The following is a 24,434-nucleotide window of genomic DNA, read 5'->3' as shown; positions in this document are numbered from 1 at the left end:
GCATATGGCCGCAAAGAGGAGCTCCTTGTCCAGGATGACCTCCATAGGCGAGAGGCGAATGGCATCGTAAATACCGAAGACTTTCCACTGCTCGCCGAAGAACTTTTCCATTCGTACAACCCAGGCTGCCCAGGTGGTAGTGGTCGAGGGCCAAGAACCTTAAGGCCTCGCCACATCCCATTTCGGCCATTCAAACCCTTGTAGCAAAGGCGACAGGTAGTGCTCCTGGAAAAGTCCGGTGATGGTTGATGGTACTGCCGCCTTAAAGAGAAGACCCAAGATTTGATGAGGGGTACTCATGTCACTCTCAAATCGGATGGTCTTGATTGAACTCCGATCGATGATTTTCTGGCATTGGTCACACTCCTTAGAAAGCTTGGAGATAAAGGATGCCATGGTGAATGATTTGAAGGGATGACAAGAAAAGAACTTTCTAGGTTAAAGATTGAAGACGAAAACCTGGAAGGAAGAGATGCACTGGAAAGCAATGGCAAGAAAATTCAGAAAATTTGAAGGCGTAAAGTACAAATGAGAGAATTTCGGTATTTATAGAACGGTGGAGGGAAGGGCAATCGTTCAAAATTCAAGATGAAGGGTAAAATCGACCGAGAAATTCGCTAATCATTACGAACATTTAGAAAATCCAGTTGAGAAGACCGAGGGTTTCGTGTTTCGGGAGACACACGATTGCGTGTGGCGGCGAGATTTATGGTGAAAGACGGTTTGGCGTCTGCACGATGCTGAATGGTTCGCAGATCGAGGCGGCATGGTGGTGTTCAACAACAAGGCTATGATGATATGACGGTTCAGGGAGCCGCACGCTTCAAACGTCATTACTAGGGATTAGACATATAAAATGATGCCCCGTAGTGTGGTGGTTAGCAGGATCAAGATCGTGCAATCGTGCTCAATAAATACGCCTCGGGAATAAGAGCATTTGAATTTTGAGTTTTAGTTTCGCTTCTTCAAGGCCGGAGCTCTTCCAGAGGGTTCAGGCCGAGGACCTCAGAAGCGAGGGGGCAATGTTTGGGCCCAAAATATTAGTTTGGGCCGAGTATAGAATTATTCTCGGCCCAGAAGGCCTTACGACAGGGTTCAGTTCTCAGGGATCGGTTAGTTCTTGACCGGTTAGGTCGTGGGCTTCCAAATCCAGGTCGGTTATGCCATGCCGCAAGACGAGTTGAATCTTGGTGCAATGAGGAGTCTCGGCAAGATCAATAACCCGGAAGTGAATCCGGCTCAATAAAGGAATAGGTTCACAATTATGGTGAAAGTAGGACTGGTCGGGTTGGTGTTTGATCAGGAGAAGGAGTCCTAATCCGGGTAGGGTTTTAACTCAACCTTGAAGGTATCCGGTGCTATAAATAGAGGAGGTTGTGCATCATTCAAGCCTCTCCAATTCAACACATAACTGCCCTGCGCAAACTCTCTCAACAACTTTGAGATTTTTATTTTCTCTTTTCGCTGACACATCTTCCGTTGGCATCAACAGCACTATGAAAGCAACCGGTGACATCTTAAGTCGGCATAGATAGCTCTGTTGCCGTAGAATCAGTCGGTCTCGCAGCATCTTCCGTTGGCATCAACAGCACTGCGGCGAGGACGGTTGGTTACCTATCCAAGTCTCGGTCGAGAAGGATTTCCGAATCCTTATTGACTGAGGTCATCTCATTAGCCTTCTCGGCGAAGTGAGGTGTTACAGTTTACTGAACTCGGTGCATTGCACGCTGAGTGATTTTATGATTGGATACTCTCAAGTGGGATTTAGAGTTCGGCATTCAGACGGCCGAACCACGTTTACTATCAAGACTTATATTCGCTTTGAGTATTTGTGCCCTTACACTTTGGTGTCGATTCGACGTGAGTTTACTCTGACAAATAACATCACTGTGACAGAATCCGACGACGGTGATTTGTGAACTTCGTAAGAATAGTAGCCTTGTCTTCAGGTTCGAGAACCCAAGAGGCCGAGATGTGTTCCTTCCTCGGTCGCAATCGCAAGACGCAAAAGGCAGTCGTGCGCCCAACGCAACATCAACAAATTTACTCCTCGGCCGAGCTCGGCCGATGAGTTGGCACGCCCCGCATTCACCGAAGGACGTAGTTAGCTTATAGATTACTCGGCATGCGCGCCACGTAGGTTTGGTAGTTGTTAGGGTCAACAAAGCCTTAGTTTAAAATAGATTGTCATCGTTGTTTGGTGGTTTGGAGTTGTAATATTAATTCTATTTATTTATTTAACAGCAAGTTTGAATGTTGGAATGTAAACTTTAATTGTTAGAGTATCTCCAAATGAGATATCAAATATAATATGTTAAAATTTATTTGATGACTATGTGACATTGGATACAAATGTTAAATCTTTTTCTTGTCTAATGGATGTGTCAAATTTTTATTTTATTATTATATTGGGCTCCATAGCTACATTAACTACTAAAAAAATTAAAGTTTGTTGTTGTTTTTATTCTATTGGTTAACACTGGGATCCATGCATTAAAAATAAATTAAATATATTTGACTCCTTTGTTGCTATAAAAGAAGAAAATAAAAAGACAACTAGGAAAGTAAAGAGTCAAATAACTCAGTATATGGACATCTCCATTGAAGAACACATGAATGTATTTTAGTCCTATTTGGCATATCTTACCCTTTGAAAATGGTCTTAGGTGCTTAGATGTCAAAATTTTGCATCATATTAAGCCAATTTTTTTTTAATTTTATGAGAATAATCCCCATTGTTGAGTTAAGTAAATATGAACATATTTTCTTATGAACAAAAAAAAAATGGAATCATTTTAAAATTCCTTACATTTACTGAAAAATAGGTGTATGAATCTTTGCCTCATTTTATAAGTTTGTGTATTTTTTTTTTTAGTGCATTGATATTTTTTACACTACGGGGAAGGGGAGTTTGGCTAAGCCACACAATGGGCAATCTAATTTGGTATCGAATTCGCCGTTTACAAGATTCCAACCTAAGACCTCTCACTTTCAAGTGAAGAGGAATACCACCAGACCATAGTACTGAGTGGCAAATAATAATAAGTTTGTGTATTATTCCAATAAGAAAAAGTGTTTTATTTTTAGGGTGTTTAGTAGCTAAAGTCCTTGAACTTTAGCCCATGTTTTGTTTCTGTTCCTAAACTCTCATATTAGTTTCTCATGTCTTCCAACTTAACTTTGCGTTGCATGAGTGGTCCTTCCGCCAAATCTGTCTTCTTCTATCAAATTTAAGGATATAGTGGTCTTTTTACATAAAAGAAATCTAATTTATTTTAAAAAGAGAAGAGCTTGGCTCCTTAAGGTTAAGGAGTTCCTCCTCAAAATACTTCATGGCTAATTCATAGAATTTTGTGCTTAGGATTAACACCGTTCATATTATAAATCACCACGATCGTTTATTCAATCCTTAAGGAGTTCCTACCATAAGCACGAAACAAATAGGTCACGTATTTTACAGAGGAGTTTCTACATAATCCTTGAGTAGACATGTTTTATCTCTAAAAATTCATTTTGTAGATGAAATTTCTATTTTATCCCTTAACATAAAAGTTGACGGAGTTAACGAAAATGACTACTAGTGCAAAAAATGACAAAATTGGAGAACGTGAAAAACTATTATTAGAGTTCAAGGACGAAAAATAAACTCATGTTATTAATATTTAATAGGGAAAATTTGGAAAATGAGCCAATTTTAGAGGCATGAATTGAATTTTAGCCAAGCTTTCTAACTTCTTATAATTCTAACGAAAAACTCAGATAAAAAGTTATAATTATCCTTAATAATACGAATCCTCTCCGTCTTTCTCTTGCTCTCTCCTTTCTCACAAGCTTGAGCCGCTACGATTGTTAAGATAGTAGGACAGCAAGCATTGGTCCTAGGTCGGCAACGACCCTTTTCTCATCCTTTATTGGACCATTCCGCAGTGCTAGAAATCTAAGGGAGGTGCTGGTTTACGTTTCATATCAAGAAATAGCCGAGAGGCAAGGTTAAGTATTCGGCCAATAACTGAACAAAATTGGTAAAGCTGGTGGATGGCGTGATATAACCAGAATATATATTTAACAAGGAAACGAAGATACCTAGTAGCATGAATACTACTACTAGTAGATGATGCTAGCGGCACAGAGGTGAGACCAAACTGCTGTAGCAATGATGATGTGGTGGAGGTGCTATGATGGCTAAGGATTGGATTCAATGGATGGTTGATGGTGGCGGTGGCAATTCAACATACACCTCTCAGTTTCGAACTACAGGGTTACATAAGATATGGATGTTCTACGCGTTGGTTGGTTTTTCCGCACTGCCAAAAAGCCAATGGAGAGGATTAGCAATAAGGGCCATTAAGACTTTTTACTCTAGTTTTTTGTTAGAATTATAAGAAATTGGAAAGTTTGGCTAAAATTCAAATAGTGCCTCCGAAATTGACTGTTTGTCAAAATTTCCAATTAATAGGAGACCGTTGCTACAATTTTACATATTTTTAATTCAAATTCCAAGTAATTTTGAACTTGTCGATGAATTTCAAGAATTGGAACCAAAAAACCAGCTGCAAGCATGTACCAAAAAGTGTGGTTCCACCCCGTAACATTAAATGCTACGAGCATTAAATGGCTGGATTCAGAGGACCACAATTGGACCCATAATCCAAACCAATCTAGACCATCCAATGCTTCGTAGTGTGGAATAATTTTCTCCAAAGAGAACCCATAGCTGATTTCAAAGTGACGACGCAGCAGCACCATTAAAAAACCCTCCTAAGCACTGCCTACCAACAATGTGACACAATTGAATGTCAAAAAATGGTTCTACTTACTCCAAAATACTTGAGAATATACTACTCAATAAATCAGCTTATACATGAAACTATCAAGCTCAAAAATCACGTCTATTCACAGCTCATCCAGCATTTTGTCCTCCAAAAGGGGTAAAAGTTGGACCTCAACTCAGCCATTACATAAGGCACAGTCCAGAGATCATAAGCGATATATGCGACTCTCAATATACTCGGTTACTGTTAGTCTGGTAAAGAGACCTTAGCTGAGTGTTCCATTTATCTACAGCAGCATACTTCTTCATTCCCTTTGACCTACACAATGTGTGTGGATTAATCAGTGGTAATCGATAAGAGAAAGCATTGACATCTACCGTGAACAAGTATGCATGGATTAAGTATTAAAAAAGTGTAAGTCAAGCAAACATACTTGTTGCCACGCTCTAAGAGCCGATTCACCTGATCAATATGTCCATCAATTCTGTTATCCAATATAAGTGAAACCAAGAGTTGCTCCACATCTTTCTCCGGCACATTAAGTTCCTGAACATCAACAGGTGATATGAGGAAGCTCACAAATTCATAATGGTAAGTTTACAGGCCATATTGGAAATACACATTTAAATTAAAATATAAAATCAAACCCATCAAGTATTTGCAAAGAGTTAAAAATTAGACAAGCACAAAAATGCAATGGAAAACAAATACAACAGGACAGAACCTATGGATCACCTTTGATATGAAGGGAATCCGAATTCTCGTGTACGGCTTCATAAGTTTGAGCAGCACTTGTGTCCTAACATTCTTCAGCAGATCTTCAATATAGTTTCGAATGAATGGATCATCCATAATTGTCCTCCTATTACTCTGAGGGTGTACAGATACCAACTCAACTCAGGGAAGAAATAGACAACGGAAACTTGAAAGCAACACACAAACACCTAGGATAAATAAACGTAACATCAGTTTATTGGAGAATAATACCTTAAGAATCTTCTCAAACTCCAATATCTCATTCCGTTGATATGCTGCAATCAGATTTGTCATTGCCAAGATCTCGGGATCATTTTTATACCTGTGGAAGAGAAATTATAAGAACAAAGGGAGATGCAAAAACTTGAAATAAATAAAACAATATTGCATACTTACGGCTTTGCTTCTTGACCATCAAATGGATTAACTTCCGACTCCATCAGCATATTTGCCAGAACCAAGTACCTGTCAAGCAATGCACATTGAATATGGACAAATTAGTAAACCCTGCGTAATACTTCCATAAACTAAATCTGTTGTATAACCCAGTTCAAATCAACTCATGGATGGCTGCACTATACCAACCTAAGGATTTTTAGTCATGCAATTAAGAAACACAAACACAGAGGATGATTTTAACCGAAGGAGTTTTCATCATTTTGTGATTCAAGGTTCTTATCATATAACACTAAAAAATTATATGCACATCCATACCCAGGCACCTGTCTGAGACACATCAAAACATGCTACGAATTGGATAGTACATTTTTATGCTTTAAAAACACTTATTTGTCGACAATGTCAAACATACCCTTGGCATAAAGATTCATCATCTTACATCCCAATTATGGTATTTATTATCCAAATAGTAATACATTGGACCATGTCTCCATAAATTTCGTACATATTAAGACTTCAAGTCTGATTCATGGTTGAGCTGGCATATATTTCATCATTAATAAACCTTACAATCTAAGTTTCACACGCCTCGTAGATTATAGTGCAAAGAATTAATAGCTTGACCTCTACTTTAAAACTATCAACACTCTATACACACACATACACATGAGAGAGAGACAGAGAGAGTGTCCACTAGAGAGCATACTTTAAGCATTGTATACGCCTCTGGTTCCCAGCTTCATCATAGTTCTTAAAGGCTTCAAAAAAATCTGTGGCTGCATCTGCCCACTGACGCTCTGCCATATGCATCTTACCCCCACACTCTCGAATTATTCCCATGATCCTAGGATGAGGTATGGCTGACTTGATTGCAAGAGCTTTTTGGTATAATTGCTGCATTCAATCTAGAGTCAGATGTTGCCAAATCATAACGGAACAAAGAAACACAGATAATAATGAAAAATACATTTCTTGATGAATTATTCACTACAAGGACAATGGTAAGGTGGCATTGTTAACCTTTTACAAAATCTGGCACACAAGGTACACTATATTCTCTCGTTAGAATTCATTTATGGTGAGGCTTTCTTCCCTTATACTTTAAATGGGATACATCCCCCTTAAGCAATACGTATATGTTGTTACACCATCATGATAAACTTTTATAATCATAATTGTTGATAATATTGACTAATGATCATGACGCATACAAACACGATCTTTCAAAATTGTGCATGCAAATGTTTGACTATATAAATTTTGTTTTATATATGCAAGCGGTGCTTGCCCTGACATTACACTTTTGAACAGTTGCGAAATTGGAAAAAAAGGGTATATCAAATAACACCTGAATGTACATGAAATAACACCTGAAAACCAAAGTTGACCAACTCAAACTTAAGTAAATAATGAAATTTCTTTTGAAGTTTGTTATTATTTGTCCTCCATCAGTGATAAGTATCACCAATGTTGGAATTAATAATTTATTTACTATTTCTATCTTTGTTCTTTAATTAATCTGAGTCCTACATCACAGATTGGCAAAAAAATGCATATGACAGAGAGTAAAGAGCAAACTACAGAGTTTTAACATGCATGTCATTAATTGAAGATTCTTACCTTGAGCTTTTTGTTAGTTTTAGTCTCGGTGTACATTTGAATTTCAATAGCATAAACCTCTAGAAGTTGACTTCCCTTCTTTTGGTCATCGGTACCATCTTCTTTTTGACAAGATTTATGGAGTTCCTTCAAAATCTAATATTTCAACACAGGTTACTCTCAGGATCACAATCAGCATAATATGATACTAAAAGGTATCATCCAAACAGACATATTACCTTGCTCATTCGCCCATATTCGCCCATATCAAACCAAATTTTGCAAAGCTTAAGATTAGTCTTAAACCAGAGTCTCTGCACCAAGACAACAGAATATAGTATCATATTAGAAAGAAAAAACTTATGACAAAACTAAAGTTATATTCTGACCTCATTCTTTGCCTCTTCAAGGGCCTTTAGAGTGGTCTGATAGAACTCTTGCAGTAGACTAAAGTTCTGACTAGCTGAACCAGAAACAAAATCCATAATATATTGTTTATACACTTTTCACTGTAATTTCTTGTTACTGCTGATTTGATGTAAGTCAACATCACCCTGTATGCATCCATCATTTCTTTATACCTCCCCAGACGATAATAGAGCTTCACGGTTTGCTTCAAAGCTTTAAATCCCCAGTAACATATTAATTATTATTATTATTATTATTACAACAATTATTATTAATTATAACAAGAACAACAAGAAGAAACGATATTAATAACAAAAGCTATGTAAAATAAATGTTAAACACGCATTCACATAAAAATTACAATAAGAAACAATAAAACCAAAACACCCTAAAGGCCTGATAGCACAAAATAAAATAAATAAATAAATAACTACTTAAAAACACTATGCCATAACAGCTAGGAAATCTAACAGAACATACAAACGGATGCAACAACGCTGACCAAATCTAACTCAATCCCAAAGATCTTCCAAACAAACCCTTTTGAAATCCTAAAAAATTCTCCATTTATGCTCCAAAAAACCAACCACCAGATTGTTTACCATAAAAAGTTAACCGACAAATTGCTAATACTAAACTAAGCGCAAAACTAAAGGAAGCCAATCTTTTGCAAAAGAAGCTACCATAAGATTTGAATGTAAACCACCTGACCCATCAAAATTTCAACTCACTATATATGTTCTGAAAGGAACCGGCAAGCCCTCTCCAACCCTCCTAACAGTGAAAAAAAAAAAAAACTCTTCACCTTCAAACTGTAGATTACCACCAACCTTCAAATTATAAGGAAAATACACAGAATCCACACACCTTGCAATACAGCCAAAAAACAGAGTTGGCCTGACAAGTGTAGATATGAGGATGTGGGAGCAATAAAACCAAAAACATTCTTGGTGATTTCTAGAAAGTAATGTAAACTAGGAATCAGCATCTGCAGGGAGCTACCCCCAGCCAAGTAACCTCTGAAATCGGACCCTCTGCCTATTACCCCCCACAAACTTCCACCAACTTAAACAAATAAAACAAAAATCCAACCACTGAATTTAGTAGGAAAGCCAAGACACTCATTAAGACACAAGAAACACAAATTGAATGGTGAGGGTATTGTGAAAAAATACCAGAGGAGAACACAAGAAACACAAATCATTAAGACACTCAGCGGATTGATACAATCAATAAGGAGCTCACTTCTCCTTCTCGCCCAGACACTCAAGATTATGCTGATTTCTCACTGAATCCTAACTCATATTAACGTCTCCTTCTCCTTCACTCTAAACATACAGCAAACGGAAAGCACAAATAGCAAAGGGACAATTTAAATTTCTAGGGGTTGCTAAAACTCATTGACATTTTAGAGCACAAAATTATCACGTTACTCACCACTCGGCCTTCTCAGGCTCCATGCGAACTACTTCATCGAATCCCGAAAGTGCTCCTTCTGGGTCTGTCTCAACCAAACCTGAATTTTTTTTGTTGAAGTTAGGAAAATAAAACCATATAAAAGGCTGAGTAAAAACTGAAAACCTAGTCGTACGTTTAGAGTTGTAATATTGGTTCTCAATGTCGACATCTTGTTCCTCAGGCTCCTCATCCGAATACTCGAATCCGTAATCCTCCATATCAGCATCTGCATACAAACACATAAACAAGACGCAATGCCATTATACATAGAGAATGCGGCATTCACTCACTTCCGTCAATACTCTTTAAAATCCCTAATCACAAGAACGACTTTTGCGATGAAAGAGAGAGAGATACCGGAGGCCATGACTGATCAGAACCAAGATGGAATTTTGGGTTTTCAAAGCGCTCAGGATTCAGGAGCGACTGAAATCAGAGCAGAGTAGAGAGAGATCGAGGAGAAAGAGGGTTCGTTCTTCCGCATTATAGAGGAGAAAGAGGATTTTTCAATGGGTGATTTTAATTTTTTTTTATTTTTTTGTTGTTAGGTTAACTATCAAAGTTGAAATTAAAAAAAAAACCCTATCGAAATAGAAAATGACTCCTAAATTATCGGGGAAGAGGACATCGCCCTATGTTGAATTGAGAAATCCATTCAAAGGTCAGAACATTCTGATGCCGACAAATTAGAACCTTTTGATTTTGAAAATGTATTTAGAAAGAAATTTTGAAGAGGCAACCAGCCAAAATGATGAATTTTCGTTAACTCTTTTTTATTCGGCTCATAATCGTAGCAATGCTCATAGACAGAGGGGTGTTGGGGTGTGCAAAAAGTGCAGTGGCACAAGGCTCCGGATTTTTACGGATCCCAAATTTTTTGATCTTCCCTTATATTATACATGAGTATAAATTTCTAATAAAAAAAATTTTAAGCTGAAAAGAAAAATCATCATTATTACAATGGGTTAAGCGGAGCTTGAATTTAATATATTAATTTTTTTTGCTTTTTTTTTAACAATAAAATACTTGTGTACTACTTTCTTTCACTTTTCTATTAAGCAATAAAAATAATTTGTGTATTACTTTCTTCCACAAATACAAACGTATTTTCATATCTCTATTTCAACTGTGCTCCATTTTTTTTATAGATGAACCCAAAATCATGACTTTATTTTGGAGATTATTCAATTAGTAAGAGGGATGCTGATTTTAATTAAGTTTGGATATTGATTGTTGAGCTTTGTATGGATATTGTCCAACAACTTTTATTTTTTTTAAATAAGGAGGGCCTTTTTATTAAATTCACACAGGGCCCCCAAAATGTCAGAGACGGCCCTGCTCATAAGCTAGATACCATTAGCATTTTGCAAATCCAACAAAAAAACTGTTTATACAAAAATGTTTGGGCATTCATAATATCTTTAGAAAAAATTTGTTAATCCAAAAAACGTTGGTTGGTTGGAAGCTTAACCCTCTTTTTAGGGCTCGTTTATTTGCCCTTCACAAGACTGAACTGGTTTAATTAGAATTACTAGTCCGTGTTTGGTGCGAGCAAGGACTAACTTTAATGAAACTAAATCAGACTCGTATGGACTATGTGCTTCGATAAGTGGTCTTAACGAGACCTCCTGAAAAGTATGGTATTGCTAATCCTGTCTCCAAACATTCTTTATGCTAGGCTGGTATCGCCGACAGTAATGGAGTTGAGAGCAGCATTGACAAACCTGTAAGTTTTTTGGTTTTGAACTCTTAAGGCTGGTTTGGGGTTGTGGTGCTTCTATATAAAAAAGAAGCTTATTAAAAAACCTGGAACACCAAATGTCTTTGGTAAAACAAAAAAAAATATAAGTTTTTAAAAAACTGATCCCAATATCAATAGAAAAGTAGGAATAGGGTCTACCATACTTTCAAAAAAACTATTGTGGATGCAAACTTCTTCCTCCTTGTTCTTGGACAAAATTGCACTTACAAAACAAATAACACCTTAGGTCAAAGGCTAAAAGCCTCAACGCGCCCACGTTGATTTTTGACGGGGGGCTTTGGTCGAAGAACTTCCGATGCCAAAGTTAGAATTTCGAGAGAAAAATATTTGGAGAATTTTGCAAGAGTGTAGAACTTCGGTTTTTAGAGAAAATGGGGTAGTGTATATAAAGCATGGCCGGCCCCCTTTGGAGAGATGGTGACCGACCCTTTATGGCATTTTTTGGTGTAATTTGTAGTTAATTAGCCAATTAATAGATTAATTAGGTAATAAATCAATTAATTAGCTAATTAATATAATTTGAAAGGAATGTTTTGGGGTTACCTTGTGGAGAAGATTTGATGAGGATGGATGAAATAGGTTTTGAATAAATATATATTTTGGGCACTTTTGACTTGATTGATGAATGATTGTCCATTACTCGCGCGTAGGAGTTCCGGTGTTCCTTGAGGGTAATTTTGTCATTTTTACCCTAGAATCCACTTATCGCCTCCATATTTTTCTTGATTATTTTTTGTTCCACAAATGCCCCCCACACCTGTTGGACTGCTCACAAGAAAGGGCAGCAGGTGTAGACATCTCCAACTTTGATGCAAATTCTCACTTGGACTTGGATTTAGATTCTTCTAGGAAAGGGAAATAAATTGCCTCCAAAGCCTATTTAAGCCTACCTTAAGTAGGGGATTAAATCAACTTCGGAGGGTAATTATTTATCCCTACAAGAAAGAGAGAAAACTAGAGGATATTTGTTCCCCCTTCCCTAGCATCAACTTTGGAGGGCAATTATTTATCCTTACAAGAAAGAGAGAAAACTAGAGGATATTTGTTCCCCCTTCCCTAACACTCTTATTTGTTTGCTTTCAAAGAACCGTCTTCAGTTGATTTCTTTGTCTTTTCCGCACCGCACCGATATAAGAAAAACTTAATTCTCCTTGTCTTCTTCTTGGGTGGTGCTGCCATGGGGCAGCCATCAGGGTGGTGCGGCACATCAACTGGTATGGGCCAGGAGTTGGCTTGGCATGAGCCAAGGAGGTGGTGTGGCATGGGCCATTACTTGTGTTACTCGACTTGACTGAAGCTAAGGATTGGCTCGGCATGGGTCAAGGAAGTGGCATGGCATGGACCAATGTTTGGGCTGCTTCCCAAAAATGAGGAAACTGCTTGAGTTGGATTTCTCAATTGCCGTAAATGGAGCAGCCAATGATGGAGCTGCTGAAGATGAAGTGTAGATGAGCGAACTATTGAGTGCAAAGTGGTTGCTGCCCTCTGACCATTCACTGCCTAGTTAGTCTTCAAGCATCGATCTTTTGAGCTATATAGCCTTCTCGCACTGAAGAGCTTACCCATATGGGTGTCGAGGAATTAGTTTACCCTCTCGTACTGGAGAGTAATTAGTTTACTCTCTCGCACTGGAGAGCAATTGGTTTACCCTCTCGCACTGAAAAACAATTAGTTTACCCTCTTACACTGGAGAGCAATTAGTTTACCCTCTTGCACTGGAGAGCAATTAGTTTACACTCTCACGCCATAGAGCTTAGCCATATGGGTGTCGGATAATTGGTTTACCCTCTCGCATTGGAGAGCAATTAGTTTACCCCTTTCGCATTGAAGAGATTACCCACATAGGTGTCGGGGAATTGGTTTACCCTCTCGCACTGGAGAGCAATTAGTTTATCCTCTCGTAGTGAAGAGCTTACCCATATAGGTGTCGGGGGATTGGTTTACCCTCTCGCACTGAATAGCAATTAAGTTATCCTCTTGCATTGGAGAGCGGACCCATATATGTGTCGGGGAATTAGTTTACCCTCTTGCACTGGAGAGCAATTAGTTTACCATCTCGCACTGGAAAGCTTACCCAGATGGGTGTTGGGGAGCCACATGGCAAGATCGGCACAACTGGGAGCCGTGGTGCAAGATTGGCACAATTATGAGCCATGTTGATAGATTAATGGCTGTCGGGAGCAGGTAGGTACGGTTATGAAAGCATAGTTGGGGCTGGCTTGGGCCAGGTTGTGCGCAGCAGGAGGAATTAAACCACTAGGTCCGTGATACTCGGCTACTGGTGATGTGCTGCTTCAGTATTAAATCATCTGGAGTGTTGAGAACAAAGTCTGCCCCCGATTCTTGGTAGTTGGGCTAGTGTGTCATTCTGGTACTCATTTGCCCCCAAAGAGCCCTATTATGCTGAGCTACTACATTTGTTGGAACAGAAGTAATCTTTGTATTCGAAAATCTATGTGGATAGTCTTGTCTGCTCAATCTTGTCAGTGAAAGATGACCCGCTTATGTTGGTCATGTCTCATCTGAGCACCTTGTCAGTAGCTTCGTTGTGCTGGAAATCGCGCAATCGAAAACACCAATTTGTGGATGCAAATTTCTTCCTCCTTGTTCTTGGACAAAATTGTACATACAAAACAAATAACACCTTAGGTAAAGGCCAAGAGCCTCATGTGCCCACGATGAATGGGGGGCTTTGGCCGAAGAACCTCCGATGCCAAAGTTAGAATTTCGAGAGAAAAATGTTTAGAGAATTTTGAGAATTTTGCAAGAGTGTAGAACTTCGGTTTTTAAAGAAAATGGGGTAGTATATAAGGCATGGCCAGCCCCCTTTGGAGAGATGGTGACCGGCTCTTTGTGGCATTTTTGGGTGTAATTTGTAGTTAATTAGCCAATTAATAGATTAATTAGGTAATAAATCAATTAATTAGCTAATAATATAATTTGAAAAGAATGTTTAGGGGGTTACCTTGTGGAGAAGATTTGATGAGGATGAATGAAATAGGTTTTGAATAAATACCTATTTTGGGTACCTTTAACTTGATTGATGGATGATTGTCCACTGCTCGCGCGTAGGAGTTCCGGTATTCCTTGAGGGTAATTTTTATTTTTATTTTTTGTTAAAAGCCTTTTTACAAAAGAAGTTTACCAAACATTTAACAATTTTATGTTACAACAGTTTATTCTCACAACACAACAGACACAGATTTTTCTAAAAGCCTAAAAAATGGTTGAGCAAAGAGAGAGTTGGATAAAAGGTGAACAGAGAAAGGAGGAGCAAGCATTGTTAAGGGTGGTCACGGTGCAATTCCACCCCTAAATCGAAACCGGAACCGGAAAATATTAACAATTCGGTTCGGTGAGGTTCCGCTTAAATTTATTACTAGAACTGTACGGTTCGGTCTACACCGATTCCGATTTGGTTCTTGCTGTTTTACGGTTTCGAATACTAAAGTATTTGAACACCAAATCATCATGCATTCAAATACATCTTTTAAAACTGATTATATAAACTTGCATAAGACACATATCCTTTTTAATGCAAATGTCTTTGGTTAGTGGCACCATGTCAACAAAAAGAGACAATTAAAAGAAATATGCATTGGTCAGTCAACAAACAAAAAAAATAAAGAAGTCAAGCAACATTAATCTGCTAATATTGGTCTCATGATGTGGGCATTGTCCTTAACAACCCATGTGATTTTGATTGTCCTTAACGTTGTGTAACCAACGTTGGTTTATAAAATCCCAACCCATGAAAACCCAAACACACTCGCATAATATTAAAACAATTTAGAACTGCGGTCTAATGATATTCTTCTTCACTTATAAGTGAAAGAACTTAGGTTCAATTCTCGCCAAAAACGAATTTCAATCACATTAGTGCTAACCCAATGTAAGACATAGCCCACTCCCCACCCCTTGTTGTAGATAATAATTTTCGTTTAAAAAAAATTCTAATTGAATATACCTAAATTTTTAACTATTTAATAAAGGGTAAATTACAATTTGTACCCTCAGATTTGGATGCAAATACAACTTCCTCCAACATCTCTAAAATATTTCAATAAGTAATTTTTTAATATCATACAACTATCATATTTTGTCAAATACACAGTTAATCAATCATCGTCCTCATTCCTCTGGAGCCTCTTCTTTTACCTAGTCAATTACACTATGAATTTCTGATATTAATGAATTTTAGGGATTTAGGGGTCCAAGAAATTAGGGTTTTGATTTGATATCAGATAATCTGCAGCTTGGAGTTGGAGGAGGGCTTGGCAATTGACATCTTTCAAATCTGGGGGAGGAGTTGGTTCTTTTTATTTTTCTTGTGCAAGTATGCATTTTTCTTGCTCAATTCAATGCGTATGAATGAAATGCACGGGTGATGGTCGAGTTTCGTTTATAGAATGTTTATTTAAATGTGTTGTGTAGTTCAAGTTTTAAGTTTTAAGTTTGAAGTTTTAAATCCAGTGTGCCGTGAGTGTGTGCTGTGGTGATGTAGCAGTTTAACATGAAACACATGCTCTGTCTCTTCAAAACCAGATTCATATGGAGATGGATGTGGGACCAATATTATTATTATTATCTTTAAAAATACTTTTCCACACAAGTGATTCATCCGGCCAATATTTTCTGAATTCTTCCATTGACTAAGCAGATACTTGTTCTTCTGCTTAGTTTCAAAGTGTCATAAATGTCAAATGTCAAATGTCAAATGTCAAATGTCAATGGAAGACCTTTCTTCTCTCTCTCTCTCTCTCTCTCTTGCCTGCACGTTTCTTTCTTTCCCTTATTTGCCAGCCCTCCTCCTCCTCCTCCTTACCTGATGGATGCCTGCTGCTGCTACAAGTAGACGTACATGATTGATTGATGTATCGTTCTAGCTTAATCGATGATGGGAAACTGCTGCAGAAAATCTACCAAGTGTGCTCATGCTTCTTCCATCAACTTCTCTGGTATCCTACTACTCTACAGCTACAAACTATAACAGTATCTATATGCCATGCCGCTAACTTCTCTCATATTTTCTTGGGTGTTTTTCTGTTTGCTTGCTTCCCTCTTCTTCCTTCCAATCTGAATTTGATGCTGCGTGATTATCTGCTGTTTACAATTTTCAAGAGATCCTAGGTATCATCTCTATAAATTTCAAGAAACCTATGCGCATCAAGTGTTGGAATGCACTTTTAGCTCAAATGGTTACGATAATTCCCACCCCACACTCGACGTTGTGTATTCAGTTTACCCCTCCTCAATACCATTTGTATATAACATAAAATGGGTTTTTAAAGATTTTCTTTCCTCCTTTTCTTGTATAAAGATGATCTTTTTACCATGCTTATGAATCTAACGGTTGTACCAGCACAGCAAGGCAGCACCTATACTGTTTTGTGTGTTTTTCTTTTTGAAGTATTTAAGATAATGTGATACAGCCGTGTTTGTATTATTTTATATCTGCTAAACATTTAGGGGAATGTGAAACATTCTCTGACCTTGTCATTTGGACATTCTCCCTTCTCCCTTCTCCCTCTTCTCATGTTTGTAAAAGAAAGGACACATGGCATGGGGAGGTTAGAGAGAAAGTTGCTAGCATTCCCCAAAGAGAACTGATTTCGGCACACCCTTTCTCCTTCTACACACCCCTGTTTTTTTTTGTTTAATATGTTTATAGGTCGTGCAGGTGGAGAAAAAAGGAGTGTGGAAGTCACTTCCCTTCCCCAAACATTTATACCCATGACAAACGTAATCGACACTACATTTCTCTTTGTTATATTACCATATGACTAATAAATGCTTTAACCACCCTATCAAGAAATGTTTCAAGGGAGCCATGACTTCAATTGATCATATTATCCTTATCTTTTTATACATTTCTCTATTCTTATTTCCTTCTTTTCTGTTATAGTCCCATCTCCTATTAGTTAAGGCGAGTCTGGGATTCTTTTATTCTTCTAAGGCCGAGAGGAGGGGTCTATTATCGAGCCATTTGGGCCTATCAGGTCTGGCCAATAATCATTCCTCTTTATGAGATGTCCATGTGACATTATTTTGTACTTTTCCTGGGTATCTTGAACATATGATCTGATCATCTGATCCTACAAATCATGGTCTCATAGTCTTAATTACCAACTAATCAGCACTGACTGTTTCTGATGGCAGTACTGAAAAGGCCTTGACATGTGTTGATGTGTAGTCTAAGCTCTTATACTTATTTGTTTTCTTGATAAATGTAGTTTCAGTAATCTTTAACTGTTCTGCATATTGTCTGTTTTTGTTTGGACTGCAGTCTGAAGAGCTTATTAATATTCATATGGGTGCACTTCACTGTGGTCATTTGTCTATTTATTTGTTTAAGTTTATCGCTATTTCTCATGCAGAGAAATTTGAAGGTGATATTTTTGTAGCTTTCTTACCTCTTTCACCTTTTAGGAAGTACAAAGTCTAATGGCAAGCAACAGATGGATAGTAGCTCTTGCTCGCAGCAGTCAACGTCTGGGAATTTGAATCAAGCTTTAGTAGCATCCAAAGCTGATATATCCGTCCCTACCAACCTCAAGTCCTTCAGTTTCAGTGATCTCAAAAATGCTACTAGGAACTTCCGCCCAGAGAGTCTGCTCGGAGAGGGAGGGTTTGGGTGGGTATATAAAGGATGGATTGATGCAAACACATTAGCTCCCACTAAACCTGGAACTGGGTTAGTGGTGGCCATCAAGAGGCTCAAGCGAGAAAGCTTTCAAGGCCACAAGGAATGGCTTGTATGTACAACCAGGACCTTTTTTTTTTTTTTTTTTGTCTTGTTTTCCTTTTGACCCTTTTTTCTGGTAATTATTTTCATTTTGATCTTTCTATTCCTCATCTGAAGCTCAAATCTTTTTTTTTTCAACCATTTAGGCAGAAGTGAACTATCTTGGTCAGCTTCGCCATGAAAATCTTGTGAAACTCATAGGGTATTGCTCAGAATCTGACAACAGACTTCTGGTTTATGAGTTCATGCCAAGGGGAAGTTTGGAGAATCATTTGTTTAGAAGTGAGTACGAGTATCCTTTTCCCTATGTATTTCAAATTTTCAATTATTCATGTTGTTTCTTCTTACCAATTTGCAAGTAAGTGTGTTACTTGGTAATCGTACATATAGATAGATATATTTATTAATTTGTTACCTGCTTAAAATTTAATTATTGCTTCAAACAAATGATCGCAATAATTAACCAGGAAAAGGACTAAAATTTTAGTGTTGTAAGATGTTGAATTTGGATCGATATCAATCGATGATGGCTGCTACTACTGCTAGGGAGCTTATACTATTTTAAATTAGATGCCCCACTGCTTATGCTTGTGAAATACTGAAATCTTAATTTAACCTGCAGTCGACTAACTCAGCATTTTGAGAATCGGTCTTCCATTTATAACTTTGAGCTTTCTCTGGTATTATGTTGTTTCAAATGTTTTTTTTTTTACGAATGTATACTGAATCTCGATTTAACATCCATCCAGTTAACTCTTGAGTTTTAATAACAAAAATAGTGGAAGTTTTCACTGGATTTGTTCGCGGGGTAGCATCCTTTGTAAAGAAAATAGTACATCTGGAACATATTTATTTACCTTGATGACATATTTATAGAAGTTCTTAGGCTGATTAGGTGTCCTGCTGTCCATTGTTTAACCATGACCATGTAATGGGCTAGAGCTCGGGAACTTGTTTGCTGAACATATTGATTGGTAGCCACAGTAAAGAGACATTTTTTTGGTTTCTTAGTGATAGAAAATGCAGATATTTTGATCTATTTTTTGGTTTCTTAGTCATGGGACTTGTGTGGCAATTGGACTGCTGTGCTTTTAGCATCTAGGATGGTTAGATAATCCGCATATTAGCATTCCTCTGTGGTTTCTGCTTTATGTTTACTGTGGTTTGATCCCTTTAATTTGTCTATTCCTTGATCTGTTCATGAAAACGTATATTTCAACACTTGCCAAAAATGAAACATTTATCAAATATACATTTTTTTAAAGTTCCTGAATCATTACCTTGTTGTTCTTTGTTCTTCTGCAGAAGGTGTTCAACCCATCACTTGGGCTGTTCGGATGAATATTGCAATTGATGTTGCACGGGGGTTATCTTTCTTACATAGTTTAGATGCTAATGTCATCTACCGTGACTTGAAAGCTTCCAACATTCTACTTGATTCGGTATGCTTGCACATCAAAAGCTCCAGTTTGAGAACGATTGCGCCACTTGTAATCACAAGCCTAACAGAACTTTAATCTAATTTATGCAGGATTTCAGTGCTCGGCTTTCAGATTTTGGGTTAGCAAGAGATGGTCCTACTGGAGATAATACTCATGTTTCAACCAGAGTGGTTGGAACTCGAGGCTACGCTGCACCAGAATATGTTGCTACAGGTCAGTCTTGTCTTTCAATTGCATAGCATCTGTGATATTTTTACTGGTAATCCTGGAAAAAGGAACACCCGCAAACAAAAATTCAGCTACAGAAAGAAAAGAAGGAAGAAAGAAAATGTAATCTTAGCATCATTTTAAAAAGTAAATAAAATTGATGATTGACTCGATCATACGCTGACTTATTTCACTAATTACTAACGGATTACATGCAAAGTAAAACGTTTATATATAGTTAGAAGGTTCTTTGACAACAAAAATTAGAACAAACAAAAGGAAACTAGAGAATAAGTGTCTGGGATGCGGGTGGAACTGAAAGACATTATAAATAAGTGATCCTCTAACTTATAACTATTCAAACATCATGTATTGTGTGGAAACTAGTGCATCTACTAAAGGACATTTTGTTCATTATATGGTTAAAAATGAGCAGGTCACTTGTCGCCAAAGAGTGATGTGTACAGCTTCGGGGTTGTTTTGTTAGAGCTTCTATCAGGGAGACGAGCAATGGACGATGAGAGAGCTGGGAGTGTCGAGGAAACATTGGTGGATTGGGCAAAGCCATTCATAAGTGATAGTAGACGAGTTTTAAGAATCATGGACACAAGGTTGGGGGGTCAATACTCGAAGAAAGCAGCCCAAGCTGCAGCTGAACTTGCTTTACAGTGCTTCCATACAGACCCAAAATATAGGCCACTCATGATTGATGTTCTAGCCACAATGGAACGAATCCACCCAAAGGACACGTTACGAACACAACAACACAAGTTAGACGATCATGGGGTCAAGCACTTGAACCATCATCCTCACACGTAACAATTTCAAATACAAAATTGGAATAAATTTGTTTTCCTCATACGTAGAAGGAACTTTCATACTCCATATATAGACATATATATGTAGCTACCACAATTGTGCCTTCTAGGTTGATTAGTCGTAAAAACAGAAGAAGAGACGCTTTGTTTTAATACTTGCCTTAAAGAGATAGTGAGATTGTACAACGTATCACAAGAATTAATAATCTGTGTGTATGTAAAGCTTCCAGTTTTCCTTCCCTCTTAAGGGAACCAAATTGTTGTTTACAACATGCATATGCTTGTTTTTCATTTCCATCTTTTTTCTTCGGTATGTGAAGGTTTTTCTTCTGGTACTGATTTCAGTTTTCAAATAAAAAGAAAACTGAAACTGTTCAACTTTTCTAGGGAGTCAAATTGTAAATTCTAGGTCCAAGAATCAAAAGAGCATTTGACAGTCCATAGCTTTTTGCGGTTATTTTTTTGGGAGTAAGAATGATTTTTGGGTAAATATCGTTGGAAGTGCCCTAAAATTCAATCACAAGACTGATATGTTACACACATTGTCTATATTAAACTATTTAGTTTAGTCAAATGGCAATAAATATTGTATGCAAATGTCTCATAAATAATTATACGTTTGCACAATAAAGTCTAAGGAATGTCTAATAGAGAGATTGTAATCTAAAGAAGTTAGATATATGAGACTTTTCTCTCTCATACATATATCCTAGATGTTCATGGTTATAGGATTACTAATTGGGCATTGACGATCCGTTAAGATCAATACATACTATGCCTTCTCTCTTGAGAGAATGACATCTTGAGTCATTAGTGTGAAAAAAGACACCAAGACGAGTACGTAGGTGCTTAATAGAAAATGAGTTTATTGAATGTGATCTAATGAGAGTTCTTATTTGGAAATTTCTACTGACATGTTAAATAAGAAACTCTAATGTCGCAACAATGCAATTAGTCCTTAGACTTGAGACACCACATTTGTCTTATGAAGATGTCTTTGATCATTTAACAATGTGTCGTAACCCTAGGGTTTGTTCCACGCATTATTAGGGTCTTAGACTTATTTATAGATGCATGTGAGTGTACAACAAGAAATCTCAATTGGCTTGAATAATGGTGTCATTAAAAGAGATTTGTGTAATTATTGTAATTCCTTGTAGTTGAATGTTAAACGTATTAGATAGGATTCAGGAATCGTAATTATTACCAAAAGTTGACTTTGTATCAGTAAGCAGTATATAAACCACCTTTGAGGGAAGAGTAAACCAACGAGAATTATTCTACCCTAAAGCATACTTATTATTACCTCTGGTAAGAAGGAGAATACCTGATGATTCAAGAATTTCTGTGCAGGGTATTGGATATAATTAACATTATAGAGTCTTAAATTATATTTAATACGAATCATATGAACTTTGGAAATCTCATTAGGGGCTTGACATAAACTCCATGACCTAATACAGTCAAACCTCTTTGTAGTGATACTTTATAAAAAAATAACCTCCATGTAGTAAAAAAAGATTCTTGTCTTAAGAAACTTGCCTCCACGTAGTAATGATTGTCAATATGTCCAAAAAAATAAGCAATGTTGTGACAAATAAAAATTTATGATGAATCAAAATATTTTAGAGACAGGTGTTTCTCTTTTTCTAGTGTTACATCTTAGAAATTGGCATGTTCCACTACTAATTTGGTTCTTTGTATCCATAAAACATTCATTAAAGATAACCAAGTCAAATTACTATTTTTTTTTTACTACAACTCTATTAAGTAATAAACTCCCTATTATTATAATTAGTTTGGTCCCAAAGCTATATAACGTAACTTCATGTCACTGCCAAACTAATCAAGTACCTTTACCAACAAGGATTTTGAATAATAATATATACTTAATGAGTCCCAAACATATAAAACCAATTTACATACTTATTTAACCATATAAATTTAGCAAGTTAAATCATATAAGTTGCATTACTGAATAATTAATAAAAATTCGGGTTCTCACAAGTTTTTCTCTCCTTGCTCTGAGGAACAAAACTGAAGAAACTTTTCATTAGGGTTATGAGAAAAACACAAGGGGCCTCGACTTCAAAGGCACACAACTTGCTAGTGAAAACACAAGAAACTAGAAGATGACAAAAGTAGTATTCATCACTTAATGCAAACAATTTAAGATTACTGCTTGCGTAAAGTCTTAACTACACACGTAATTTCTTATAGACTAGATTAGCTTGTCTCTCACTCTAGGCCACGTGAGTCCAAATTTTAGGTCGTGACATATCTAATACAACAAGGCATGTGTCGATGCAAATTTTCACCGTCTTCAATCTTGATGAAAATGCAGCTGCAAAATAATTAACACATTTGATCAAAGACCTAAGCCTCATGCACCCACGAGGTGTGGTGGGGGGGGGGGTGTTAGGCCAATGGATCTTCAATGCCTAAGTCACTCTCAGGAGAATAAAGTTTTTAGGGCTTTTTTAGGGTAGCCAAAGCTTCTGAAATTTGGTAGAATATGGGGTATTTATAGGGATAAGGCCAGCCATAGTGTTAGGGTTTTACCCATCACATGGCGGCATCCTATTGGCCAAGTGTTTTGTGGAGAAATATTCTCTAAATATTCTCAAGATATTAAATAGGAAATAATATCTTGAGATAATGAAGTAATTATCCCTAATTTATTTAAATTGGGATTACTTACTTGATTGAAGTCAATCTTCAATTGGGAATGCATTAAAGATAGGATTTAGGTAATTAATCTTTATCTTTAATGCTTTGACTTTTCCTTGCCAATGGCAGGTGAGCTGTGGGCAGTCGTATTCAGCTGCTGGGACCTTCAAGGGTGTGAGCTGCGCGTGGGAGTATCTGAAAAGGCTGCCCATTTATTGAGGGCAATCTTGTCTTTCTTGAACAAAAGTCTACGTGTCGCCTCTAGAATTTTTGAGATTATTTTAGGATCCACAACATGTATCAGTGGAGAGATTTTTCAATGTAACCGGAACATGTGGTAGTACACCACGTGTCACTATACAAATGGTGAGATATGTGTGTTAAAAAGTTGATAACTTAAAAAGTACAATTTCTCACCACTTATATAAAAACACGTGGTGTACCACCCGTGTTTTGGTCACTATGAAAAATTTCTTGTATCAGCGTCCGCTGAAAAGCAAAGGTCCGAAGACAAATGCTTTAACACCAGCAAAAGTTCCCGAGATACACCTAGGATCAACACGTGGCAGTAGAAAGTAGCGGTACAATATAGTCATTTGTGACTCATACATTATATACATCAGATATTCAGCGGAAACAAAATTACAATAAAAAGGAACAAATCGTACTCTCGAATGCACTGCACACACCACTATACCCTTTATATCCTCTTCTCTAACTACTACATTTACTCTTTAAGAAATAACCCTACACGATTGGAATGGTGCATCTAAAAAAGTAAAAATTCAAAAAAGCTGTGAAACTCGTGTGAGTGACAATAGTACGACATATGTAAATAAAAGTCAATCAATCACATTTAGAAAACAATTCATAAATTAATACAACCTCGTACCTTAAAATAATATATTTTATTCTTGAATAATGTAAAATGACCAAAATGCCCCTAGTTGGGTGTCTTGAATAAATATTGAGTCTTGGGTTGAATTTCAATTTCTCATAAATTTTGTAAATTAGTTTTGTACTCACGAGTGCATGGGTTGATAACTCATATATTTCATGCATTTATACCATCAATTCCAAGTCTATTTGTGACGTTTTGGAGTAAAACCAGTTGTGTTTCACCCTATTTTGTGTCAATCGCAATTATATGTACTTTAGGATTAATTTGAAGGCAAAAGAAGTGAAACACATGCCATTTTTGGAGTTGACCATTATTCAAACGTGGAAAGAAGTTTAATGGCCTGTTTTGAAGCCCAAATAAAGAATCCAAGACGAATCTGGCTTGTTAGAAGACCAGGAACAAAATGGGAAAGAAATTGGGATATCTAGCCTGATTTGGAGGTGCCAAATAAGGAAAAATGTTCAAAACTTTGGCTTAATGGTTGGGATCACCTTGCA

At 37.1% G+C, this 24,434-nt stretch overlaps 1 protein-coding gene and 1 pseudogene across 4 annotated transcripts; one reads left to right on the top strand and one right to left on the bottom strand.

Moving 5' to 3' along the window:
- Positions 1 to 4,794: 4,794 nt before the first annotated feature.
- Positions 4,795 to 10,187, bottom strand: LOC126615821 (COP9 signalosome complex subunit 2-like; annotated as a pseudogene).
- A 5,104-nt stretch (positions 10,188 to 15,291) lies between these two features.
- LOC126615823 (probable serine/threonine-protein kinase PBL3) lies at positions 15,292 to 20,623 on the top strand. Of its 4 annotated transcripts, XM_050283740.1 has the most exons (7): positions 16,530 to 16,896; positions 17,060 to 17,153; positions 17,584 to 17,909; positions 18,046 to 18,181; positions 19,205 to 19,341; positions 19,431 to 19,554; positions 19,985 to 20,623. In XM_050283740.1, exons 1-7 carry the CDS (start codon positions 16,816 to 16,818, stop codon positions 20,365 to 20,367), a joined length of 1,281 nt encoding a protein of 426 aa, XP_050139697.1. In that variant the 5' UTR covers positions 16,530 to 16,815; the 3' UTR covers positions 20,368 to 20,623. The 4 variants fall into 4 exon arrangements, with proteins under 4 accessions (XP_050139696.1, XP_050139694.1, XP_050139695.1 ...); XM_050283739.1 differs by lacking the exons at positions 16,530 to 16,896; positions 17,060 to 17,153 and adding an exon at positions 15,292 to 15,490; XM_050283737.1 differs by lacking the exons at positions 16,530 to 16,896; positions 17,060 to 17,153 and adding an exon at positions 15,494 to 16,112.
- The last annotated feature ends 3,811 nt before the right edge of the window (positions 20,624 to 24,434 follow it).

This window comes from Malus sylvestris, chromosome 3 (genome assembly GCF_916048215.2).
Source record: "Malus sylvestris chromosome 3, drMalSylv7.2, whole genome shotgun sequence".
NCBI classification, from domain to species: Eukaryota; Viridiplantae; Streptophyta; class Magnoliopsida; order Rosales; family Rosaceae; genus Malus; species Malus sylvestris.
Note: the sequence above shows the minus strand (reverse complement) of the source record. Positions and strands in the feature narration are given on the sequence as shown.

Excerpts from the sequence above, each read along its gene's own strand:
- LOC126615823 (XM_050283740.1), top strand. The coding sequence starts at position 16,816 with ATGTTTATAGGTCGTGCAGGTGGAGAAAAAAGGAGTGTGGAAGTCACT. Across the intron at positions 16,897-17,059 it reads CATTTATACCCATGACAAAC|TCCCATCTCCTATTAGTTAA; the intron begins GTAATCGACACT and ends TTTCTGTTATAG. Across the intron at positions 17,154-17,583 it reads GAGCCATTTGGGCCTATCAG|GAAGTACAAAGTCTAATGGC; the intron begins GTCTGGCCAATA and ends TTCACCTTTTAG.